Source organism: Schistocerca piceifrons, chromosome 2 (genome assembly GCF_021461385.2).
Source record: "Schistocerca piceifrons isolate TAMUIC-IGC-003096 chromosome 2, iqSchPice1.1, whole genome shotgun sequence".
Lineage (NCBI taxonomy): Eukaryota > Metazoa > Arthropoda > Insecta > Orthoptera > Acrididae > Schistocerca > Schistocerca piceifrons.
In genome coordinates, this window is record NC_060139.1 from 795888409 (window position 1) to 795900419 (window position 12011).

General features: G+C 41.8%; 1 protein-coding gene across 1 annotated transcript in view; it reads left to right on the top strand.

Moving 5' to 3' along the window:
• LOC124777437 (transmembrane protein KIAA1109 homolog) overlaps nucleotides 1-12011 on the top strand; it is a 527366-nt gene that overhangs the window by 351183 nt on the left and 164172 nt on the right. Inside the window, exons 55-59 of the mRNA XM_047252842.1 lie at nucleotides 1867-2098; nucleotides 3973-4156; nucleotides 7220-7420; nucleotides 8594-8740; nucleotides 8827-8935. Of these exons, the coding sequence (XP_047108798.1) occupies nucleotides 1867-2098; nucleotides 3973-4156; nucleotides 7220-7420; nucleotides 8594-8740; nucleotides 8827-8935 (873 nt within the window). The remainder of the gene's footprint in view (nucleotides 1-1866; nucleotides 2099-3972; nucleotides 4157-7219; nucleotides 7421-8593; nucleotides 8741-8826; nucleotides 8936-12011) is intronic.

Sequence of the window (12011 nt, forward strand, 5' to 3'; positions counted from 1 at the left end):
TGTCATTCAACAACATCTTTGCCTCTACACTTCTGCCTCGACTGACATCTCTGCCCAAACTCTTTGTCTTTAAATATGTCTGCTTGTGTCTGTATATGTGTGGATGGATATGTGTGTGTGTGCGAGTGTATACCCGTCCTTTTTTCCCCCTAAGGAAAGAGGGAAGGAGAGGGAAAGATGAAAGGATGTGGGTTTTAAGGGAGAGGGTAAGGAGTCATTCCAATCCCGGGAGCGGAAAGACTTACCTTAGGGGGAAAAAAGGACAGGTATACACTCGCGCACACACACACACATATCCATCCACACATACAGACACAAGCAGACATATTTCAAATTTTTCCCACGTGGAATGTTTCCCTCTATTTTTTTATATATATATATATATATATATATATATATATATAAAAACAAAGATGAGGTGACTTACCGAACAAAAACGCTGGCAGGTCGATAGACACACAAACAAACACAAACATACACACAAAATTCAAGCTTTCGCAACAAATTGTTGCCTCATCAGGAAAGAGGGAAGGAGAGGGGAAGACGAAAGGAAGTGGGTTTTAAAGGAGAGGGTAAGGAGTCATTCCAATCCCGGGAGCGGAAAGACTTACCTTAGGGGGAAAAAAGGACAGGTATACACTCGCACACACGCACATATCCATCCACACATACAGACACAAGCAGACATATTTAAATATGTCTGCTTGTGTCTGTATGTGTGGATGGATATGTGCGTGTGTGCGAGTGTATACCTGTCCTTTTTTCCCCCTAAGGTAAGTCTTTCCGCTCCCGGGATTGGAATGACTCCTTACCCTCTCCTTTAAAACCCACTTCCTTTCGTCTTCCCCTCTCCTTCCCTCTTTCCTGATGAGGCAACAATTTGTTGCGAAAGCTTGAATTTTGTGTGTATGTTTGTGTTTGTTTGTGTGTCTATCGACCTGCCAGCGTTTTTGTTCGGTAAGTCACCTCATCTTTGTTTTTATATATAATTTTTCCCACGTGGAATGTTTCCTTCCATTATATTGATATATATATATATATATATATATATATATATATATATATATATATATATATATATATATATATATATATATATATATACCATGAATAATATTGAATATCATCATAATATTTAATATGCATGGCCTACAACTATGTTCATGATTTACATAATCATAATTATAAAATGATATACAAATTTCATCAAAAAATAAAAACAGCTTGTACAGTTATATCCTTTTACAATATGCTGTATTTTTAAATCAAACTTGAGTCACAGAATTGCACTTTCATTTTATGTAGCCTGTCTGTAGACATGTTGACTGTTTTTGCTACTCCATTACAAGGTGCTTAGTTTAGTTTTATTTTCATGTCCCATGAATGTGGAAAGTAACAGAAAGGTCACAGAAGTGCTTCATTTTCTCTGTGGAAAAAATGCCTACAGGGTGTTCACTTCCATAACTGGATTTCTATGTTATCTATCCCATTTTGCACAGAGTGTTTCCTTTAGCTTCTATACCTACAGTTTTGGACCAACTTTAAACAATTTTGTCATTCACATCATTTTTTTCACATTGTTTGTTTACCATAAAATAGTACTGGATATTTTGTGTACATTTACTACAACAATTGTGATCCTCATTTACATAATTACAACTATACCATGAATAACCTATTTAATCAAACATTAGAAATCACATGTGCAATTTGATATTTTTTGAATATGTAATCTCTCACTCTCACTCTCCATCTCCTTTCCCTCTCTCCACCCCCGCCTTTCCTTCCATACTTTGGTGTGATTTCCTTGTTCATTGTGCAGTTAGTATTTAACAGCTTTTTTTAATAACACACTCACACCTACAGATGTGGTGACTGGTGAAAGGACTCGTCTTGTAGTGTTTGGTGTGGCAAGGATTCACCGTACCCGCCTCCTGGCAACTCTGAGTGGACTGAAGTTAGAAGCAGAGATAACCAGTCTACATGCAAGTCTGACATGCCGTAAAAAGTCTCGTCCTGCAAGCTTTGAATGTTCTTTAACTGGGCATGTTGGTCGTACAATGATAGTACTGCTTGAAGGTGTTGCTCCAAGTCAGCAGTAAGTTCTCATAATATTTCTGTCAGTGATTCAAGCTGTGAAAAATGTAGTGACCATTCAAATGTTTATACACTCCTGGAAATTGAAATAAGAACACCGCGAATTCATTGTCCCAGGAAGGGGAAACTTTATTAACACATTCCTGGGGTCAGATACATCACATGATCACACTGACAGAACCACAGGCACATAGACACAGGCAACAGAGCATGCACAATGTCGGCACTAGTACAGTGTATATCCACCTTTCGCAGCAATGCAGGCTGCTATTCTCCCATGGAGATGATCGTAGAGATGCTGGATGTAGTCCTGTGGAACGGCTTGCCATGCCATTTCCACCTGGCGCCTCAGTTGGACCAGCGTTCGTGCTGGACGTGCAGACCGCGTGAGACGACGCTTCATCCAGTCCCAAACATGCTCAATGGGGGACAGATCCGGAGATCTTGCTGGCCAGGGTAGTTGACTTACACCTTCTAGAGCACGTTGGGTGATACGGGATACATGCGGACGTGCATTGTCCTGTTGGAACAGCAAGTTCCCTTGCTGGTCTAGGAATGGTAGAACGATGGGTTCGATGACGGTTTGGATGTACCGTGCACTATTCAGTGTCCCCTCGACGATCACCTGTGGTGTACGGCCAGTGTAGGAGATCGCTCCCCACACCATGATGCCGGGTGTTGGCCCTGTGTGCCTCGGTCGTATGCAGTCCTGATTGTGGCGCTCACCTGCACGGCGCCAAACACGCATACGACCATCATTGGCACCAAGGCAGAAGCGACTCTCATCGCTGAAGACGACACGTCTCCATTCGTCCCTCCTTTCACGCCTGTCGCGACACCACTGGAGGCGGGCTGCACGATGTTGGGGCGTGAGCGGAAGACGGCCTAATGGTGTGCGGGACCGTAGCCCAGCTTCATGGAGACGGTTGCGAATGGTCCTCGCCGATACCCCAGGAGCAACAGTGTCCCTAATTTGCTGGGAAGTGGCGGTGCGGTCCCCTACGGCACTGCGTAGGATCCTACGGTCTTGGCGTGCATCCGTGCGTCGCTGCGGTCCGGTCCCAGGTCAACGGGCACGTGCACCTTCTGCCGACCACTGGCGACAACATCGATGTACTGTGGAGACCTCACGCCCCACGTGTTGAGCAATTCGGCGGTACGTCCACCCGGCCTCCCGCATGCCCACTATACGCCCTCGCTCAAAGTCCGTCAACTGCACATACGGTTCACGTCCACGCTGTCGCGGCATGCTACCAGTGTTAAAGACTGCGATGGAGCTCTGTATGCCACGGCAAACTGGCTGACACTGACGGCGGCGGTGCACAAATGCTGCGCAGCTGGCGCCATTCGACGGCCAACACCGCGGTTCCTAATGTGTCCGCTGTGCCGTGCGTGTGATCATTGCTTGTACAGCCCTCTCGCAGTGTCCGGAGCAAGTATGGTGGGTCTGACACACCGGTGTCAATGTGTTCTTTTTTCCATTTCCAGGAGTGTATTTCTGAGTGGCCTGAATCTTTTAAAATGAAAGTCTTATGATCAATAATCCATGGTTGATACATGAACTAAGTGAATTTGAAATGCACGTGGAGAGATACATTCTAATAAGCTTTGGTTTGATTCTTCCAAATCATTTGTATGATCAGAATAGTGAAATAAGACATAAAAGCATATTATCCTGCCTGTTTCTCATTTGTAATATGAATTTTAATATTACACTGAAAAATCTTTAATGTTTTCACAAATTGTTGATCTGTCATAATATTACATCTTCCACTACAAAATCTCACATTCAACATCTGGTCAGGCATAAGTAGATGCTTGTCATCATATGTTTCAGATACCTGTCTCACTGTGAAATACCTTTCTTGCTTCTAGGACAGTGGTGAAAGTGACTGTAGGAAAGTCTCAGGCACTTTACTCAAGCATTTCTCGACGCTCAAAGGACAAGAATTCTGGTTTGCTTACAGTGGGGGCTGTAAATATTGACATCCCACAACATCCTGTAGCATTGCATGGAATGATGACTAGAGGAAGCAAGCAGCTTTCTTCTACATTACAGGTAACAAGAGGCTTTGTTTTTTAATAGTCAAGATAAGGTGCCTAGGAGCAGTAATTTCCTATACTGAAAATGAGTAGTATTGATTGTTATTCTGTCCCTCTGGAGATTTTGTGCAAAGAGCTCAATTGTTCTATATGGATTTCAAAATTGGTGGCTTTCAGATGGTTAAGGATTCATATTTGCTTAAAATTTGTGTGTATAACATGATCACATTTCCTACATATTTCATTTTGACAGACAGTAACTTCGAAGGCCTTTTCTCAGTACATGAAATCTCTGTTACTTATGATGTCATTTTATACATATATGAGATACTAGGGTTACCTTGTACCCTAATGTAAATGCTATTTACATCTACCTGTAAATGCTACTAATCACAGGGTGACGTGTAATGAAAGTATGAAATATACCATGATGCTAAAGTAAATGCTATTTACATCTGCCTGAGTTGTTGTTGTTGTTATTGTTGTTGTTGTTGTTGTCGTTATCGTCGTTGTCTTCAGTCCAGAGACTGATTTGATGTGGCTCTCCATGCTACTCTATCCTGTGCAAGCTTCTTCATCTTCCAGTACCTACTGCAACCTACATCCTTCTGAGTCTGCTTAGTGTATTCATCTCTTGGTCTCCCTCTACAATTTTTATTCTCCACGCTGCCCTCCAATACTAAATTGGTGATCCCTTGATGCCTCAGAACGTGTCCTACCAAATGATCCTTTCTTCTAGTCAAGTTGTGGCACAAATTTCTCTTCTCCCCAATTCTATTCAATACCTCCTCATTAGTTATGTGATCTACCCATCTAATCTTCAGCATTCTTCTGTAGCACCACATTTCAAACGCTTCTATTCCTATCTACCTATACACACTACCAATCACAGGGAGACGTGTGATGAAAGTACGTAATATGCTATGATCATTTTCTTCCCAGTCCTATTCCTTTTGATAATAGCTAATGATTGTGAGAGTCCAGAGTCTCTAATTTTACCACTGTGATCATCAGACAGGATAGGTTTACAAACAAATAATGTTTTGTTAGTCATATAGCAACATGATCTCTGAGAATTTTCAATGTAAAACTGTGCTATGCATATCCACATCCAGATGTCATTGGGTTGGAAGGCCCCCCCCTCATTACAGATGGTGGGCGTTCTAGGCTGGGCAGACTGGTAAAGCAGGACAGGCGGCGACTGTGACAGAACTAACATCAGACTGTAATGCTGGGCAGAGTACAAATGTGTCTGAGGGGCGGAGTACAAGTGTGTCTGAAAACACTGTGCACCAAACACTCCTAACAGTAGGCCTCCGCAGCCTATGACCCGTGCACGTGCCAATGTTAATGCCGTGACATTGACAACTACAACTGAAATGGGAATGTTGACGCAGCGGCTTAGCATTCCAAGGTCTGAGGAATCCCTATACCTTCTTCATCATGCCAGTGGGAGGGCATGAATCCATCATCTTCCAGGGGACCAGCACCTTGGTGTGAAGACAAGCTGCTGGCAGCTCAATTATGCTTTGGGGAACATTGATGTGGGCATGCATGGGTCAAGTGGATTTCTTGCAAGGTACCATGATGACCAAGGAATATCGTACACTGGTTATAGACCAGATACACCCCATCATGAAGATCAAGTTTTCCAATGGAAGTGGCATTTTTCAACAGGATGGTGTGTCACCTAATGAGACAAGGAGTGTGATGGAGTGGCGAGTTCCAATTGATATGCTGCCCCCCCCCCCCCCAGCTTTCTAGATCTGAACTGGATTGAACACATCTGGGATGTGATTGAATATGGCGGTGAGCTCATCTCCCCTTCCCCTCCCCCTCCCCCTCCCCCTCCCCTTCCCCCTGCCCTGGAGGATTAGGTGACTTGTGTGTGCAAATGTGGCCATCTCCCTCCAGCAACTTACCAACGCATCATTGCTTCCATGCCACAACGTGTAGCCACTGTTATTCATACCAAAGGTGGGCATACCAGCTATTAGGTAGATGGCCATAATGTTCTGGCTGATGAGTGTATACATACGTATACTTTGCCCCGAGGTTATTAAAAATTTAGAAATATTAAAACATGGAAAATATTATGGGGGAATCATTGGATACAACATTTTCTTTTCTCTGTCTGCTAGCCCTTCTTTATGTTTTCCTCCTTCCTCCCCCTCACTTCCCCCCTCTCCCTCCCTCCCCTCTAACTCCCTCCCTCCCTCCCTCCCTCCCTCCCCCTCTCCCCCCCCTCCCTCCCTCCCTCCCTCCCCCTCTCCCCCCCCCCCCCTCTCTCTCTCTCTCTCTCTCTCTCTCTCTCTCTCTCTCTCTCTCTCTCTCTCTCTCTCTCTCTCTCTCTCTCTCTCTCCCCCTCCCTCATACAAGTACCCCCATTGACACACACACACACACACACACACACACACACACACACACACAAACTACTGCTGCTGCTGCTACTACTACTACTACTACTACTATGTTTACGTTTACTCTTCCCCTACTTATGTTTTCATGTTATCACACTGTGGATTGCTGGTATGCAGCAACACATACTTGATAAAGCTGTGTATGTACTTACAAAACAAGCAACACAGCAAGCAAACGTGATCTGAGAGAAATCTGCAATTGGCTGTCATCTGGCCCCTACCACTCGACTTGCTGAAAGTCAATCATAAAGATGTTTTGATTGAAATATTATCTTCCTTTTTCTTTTTGGCTCATTTTTAGTTTTTCTATTTCTCTCTTTCTTGCTTCACTTTACATGTTAATATTTTTGTGTTTGTTAACTGTTTGTGCTATGTAAAGTATCATATTTGTCTCTTTTGATCCACATACATGTGTGAACTCTCTCCCCTTTCCATCTTAAGTGATTTTCCATGCTTACTCCGAACCATTCGTTGTGATGCGCATGTTCCTCTTATCTATTTTAGCATAGTCTGTACTTATCATTTTTGTTGAACTTCATGTGATACCTGTAGAGTATTTGTTAAATTGCATTAACCGTCATTTTCAGTGCTGTTAAGTAGTTGCATATATGATAGTAGGCATCGTTTTATATGAATTTTCTCATATAACCTTACAGGAGTTGCGTGTGACAAGAACTTCTAGTCGTATAAGCCGGGGAACTGCAGGAGTGGATGAACCTGACTGCACAAACCAGCATTCCCCACGGCACATGCACACCACATGGCAGGCTACAGCTCAGCAGCCACCCTCATATAAGAGCCAGACAGAGTCCAGTTTGTTGCAGCCTCTTGTGATGCAATTTTCTATTGTGCTACAGGTGATTATACAGCATATTCATATATCATGACAAGATTTTCATACACAGCGGCTACTTACCTTGCAGCAGCAGTGGTTGACATAAGTGCACATAAATGATGACATAGATGCTATCTTTTGAAAGCAGGGTTTTGTTCACCTGGCAGAAGAAACATTTGTTTGAAAGGTAGCATTCAAGTCACTTTTCACATACCTACATCTTCTGCCAACTAGAAAATTTAAGCTTTCTCATGTCTTCCTTTATTACAGTTACATTTTGGAGATCCTGTTACTCCTTAACTAAAAGACCAAGTCAATATTGCTTCTTGCCCCTTTCCGCCTCATTTCAAATCCAATTAAAATCCTAGGTGTCAGTGTTGCTAAAAACTTAATTTTGTGGGGTGTTAATTCAGAAAAGGTGCTTTACTAATTATTAAAAAATTATTATTTTGTTTATAATATTTAATAGCTTTTATAATGGTGCACAATAGAAATCTTTACTATTCATTGCCCCATCAGAAACTTGCTGATTCTATTTCATTGATCTTGCTATGCATTATTGATTCCTCCAACAACACACTGCTTATGCCAGCCGTATTGCTGAGTTTCTATTGTATTCTGTGATAAGTAAAGACAATGTAGGACAGCAGCTGTGAAAATGATAGCCACCATTCCTCTTAATGTTGAAGTTATTAATGATATAGAATTTTTAAATTTATATTTCTTCCAGTATTTAGAAAATGAAGAAGCATCTGTGCATATTATGACACAACAGTTATACAGATAGAAAATAACGAATATTATGCAGCTTGGTAAGGAGGGTATAAGATACTAAGTTCTAGATGAAAACAGAAAAAAGTTAGTCTCACTTGATAACAAACCCCCTGTTTTTCCTATTACAAATTTGTTATTACATTTTATAAATGAAACTGTGTAATCTTTTTCAGAATAATCACATGGAAATGTACCTTTCCAGACTCTTTTTCAGTATATGACACACAATTTGCAATATTTATGTGGTATAAGGCACATATTTGTGTGTCTTACACCACATTGACTGTGGAGTAAACAGTTATACAGAAATTGCAATAATTGACCCTTACATCTACAAATGGTATATTTGTCAGATTGTTTATTAATGTGTGTCATATTTACTTGTATGTTATGTAAAATGTGTGTCTGTGTTTTGTTTTAGAGTTTGAGTATTACTGCCGCCTTGTTGCCATCACTGCAAGCCCAGTATAAGATGGATCGAGTTAACAGCACAGGTATTACAGGAAGCAAAGCAAAATTCACTGTAGATCTTCCACATCACACCTTAAGTTTCACTACCAAACTCCAGGTTGGTTTTTCATTTTAAGAGATTATTTCATTGTGTTTATTATTTGTTACACAGCCCAATATTGTGTGTTCCATTCATCTTTTCAGGTAACAGAGGCTAATCTGCCATCAGAAGCAAGTATTGAACTGCCAAAGGTTCATGTCTCAGCCGAATATGTGCAAGATGGTAACAATGCTGGGGAGGCACAGTTTGCAGGTAATTTTCCTTGCCACATTCTAACAGTACTGTCAATTTCACTAACACATTACATATCTCTTACAGTGTTCCAGTTAACTACATACACTGCCGGAAAAAAATGCAACACCCTCGTGGACCAAGTTATTTTATTGACAAGAGAGGTGACAGGTATTTCGTCATTGCAGGAGTATATAATAACAAATTCAGACCAAATGAAACACACGTCACAGTAAAGGGTGCCCAAACAGTTACATCAGTTACCCCCGGCAGCAACATAGATGTTTATTCTTGCATGCAATCAATCATAAAGCTGCCAAATGGCATTATGCTGTAGATTGTCCCAAGCATATTGCACCGTTTGTTGCAATTTGGCATTGATTCTTGCTTCATTGTGTCGATACATGTTCATTTGGTGAGAGAGTTGGTAACCGTAGTGGCTAGGGCACTAATTCTATGCCATGAAGAGCGTGCCGCATTGCAGTGGCCGTATGTGGATATGCTTTGTCCAGCTGAAAAGCCACATCACCTTCCTGTCAAAGAAATGGCTGATGCTTCTCCCCTCCCCCCATATTCAGACACACCATGAATCCTGGGGTGGGGCCTGTGTATCATTGGTGAATGCACTTTGAAATAGGCTGTTCGCCAGGTCTATGCTGTACATGTGTGTATCCAACTCTCACATACAGACAAGACCTGTTCTCATCATTGAAGACAACGAGGCACTATTGCATTATCCAGTCAACTCTTTCACAACACCAGAGTAGCCATGTTTGGCGGTGTCCAGATCTCAGTAGTTGTGTGGCCAGAGGCACACAGGATTTTGATCTTGCTGCAAGCAGATGGTACCCATTGGTCCTGATTGCCCAGCAGTTGCAACACATGCCTAGATTTCTCCCCTGGATGATAACTGGTGTGTTGCCACTGCTCACACAATGCGCTGATCTTGACGGGCATCCAGAACAGTTCTGAGAATGTTTCACAGACCACTGTTGAAAGCAGCGTCATACCATCAATACATTGTGCCCAACAGATGCAGCAATCTGTAGATACATCCATCCAGCTTCTCGAAGGACCACAGTGTGTCCCTGTTTAGATGGCTGAAGTTGTTCAACAGAATTATGTATTTGTCAATAGGGTGCAGTTGTGCCCTAGAATGAATGTTGCACGTACTGTTCATCTCACAACTCAGCACAGCAACTTCCTGTAGAGTCCAAACAGAGGACGCACTGACAGGCCTCCTGAGCACCATCTGATCACAGATGACTGTGACAAATGAATCACTATCACTACAGCCCCTCAGTATGCACATATTACACTCTGGTTGCCACTGACCACAGTCCTTGAGGGTGTTGTATTTTTTTCCGACAGTGTATCAGTGATGTATCCTGATATTATTTGCATCTGTCACTGATATTTGGCCAGAAAACTGTACAGCCATCTTCTTGTTTCTTGATTTTATCTTCAGATAGCAAAATTTAATGTGTGTGACAAAGTAATATTATGCATGAGAATATTTGCCACCAATTGTATGAAAACAGCAGTATCGTAGAAATCAAACAATGGAAAATCCGGGATGGAATGTAACAATACCAGGAAGGAAAGTTGCTACTCACAGGGTGTCTACGACCTGGGACAACCGGGAAATCCGGGAAAAACCCGGGAATTTTTTCATCCAGGAGAAAACCGGGAAAAACCCGGGAATTTTTCGGAATTCCGGGAATTTTTCATTGTTTTAGCTTTCAGTTAAGTTTTTGTAATTTTGACTGCAGAATTGATTCTCTAACAAAGAATGTTATTGTATCCTGCTGCTGGAGAATGATACTGCAGCAATAAAATATAAACGAGAGGGAAAAAAATAAAATTTTAGTGGCAAAGGAAATGTGCAATTTACAACAACAAACAACCGTGCACGCACAAGCGTCTGCAAATAGCAAAAATATGTCAAAGGACATAGGGCGAAGACTGTAATTCTTCGTAACAATAAACTGCTTGCTATGAGCATGACATCACAACTGTTCACATTAGGTTCGTTTGACCAATTGCCAGCGGTCTTTTGCGCATGCGCATTTGACTCGCATACAAGCAGTACCTTCTCCCGCTACTTGAAGTTTGGCTGTTAGCTGTATCGGTAGTAGCAGCAAGCAGCCAGATGCAAACGAGAAAATTCTTTTTCGCGCGCGCTAGCTGCCCGATTCACGCTTGCACAGAGTTGTCTGAGTTGTAGTGGGGAGGGGGTTAACCTCCACATGACCCGTGTTTACGTAAAGTGAATTCGCTACTTCTCTTCGTGTGCTGCTCCCACGTCAAATGCAAACAAAATGGATTTCTGTGGCTGGGAGCTATCAAGTGAATTAAAATACATTCACATAATTACGGAGGGCAAAAATATATTATTAATTTCAGTTTTCTGATTTTATTTTATTTCCAAGTTAGTAGCAGTCAAGCATTAATCGCCTTGCAAAACAGTGAAGTTATTTTGCAAGTTTGCTAAAGAAATTTGGCTTTATTAATCTTTTCGCCGAGGCAATCATTTTACAGTATTGGCTACTTCCAACTGTTCGCTGAATTTCAAGTGCACGTTATCATCTTCTGCCATATATTGCATTGTGCCATAATAAAGAACCAAAAATGAGGTCATAGAGTACTGGTACTCCAAGAAAATTTACATCCCTAAAACCACACTGAAAAGCTTAATATCAGATGGGACCTACTTCATTGTGAATCTGGAAAAAGCCAATTTGCACATCAAGCCGAATTATGCATTTTAGTATGGTTTACGAAATTCTGATGCTCTTGGAGTATCCTCTGATGCACTGTTTCTTTTATGGTGTAATGTAAGCTCTCTTAGTGCTTTATACACACGAACATACGGCCTTCCTACACCACTGCAGTTGCACACGCACAATTATGCCTGTTTTCTGGTGCTCTCTGGCAACTGGTAAATCGAACCTATTTCTAACAGTCTCTGAATAGTATTGCGAACGGTGGTTAGAAAAGCGTCACTTTCAAAGTAAATTTCTTTTTACGCAAGATGAATTATGTTACGTGTGAGAAAGTGGGATGGATATCTAAATCACAGAGTGTTCGAAACTGA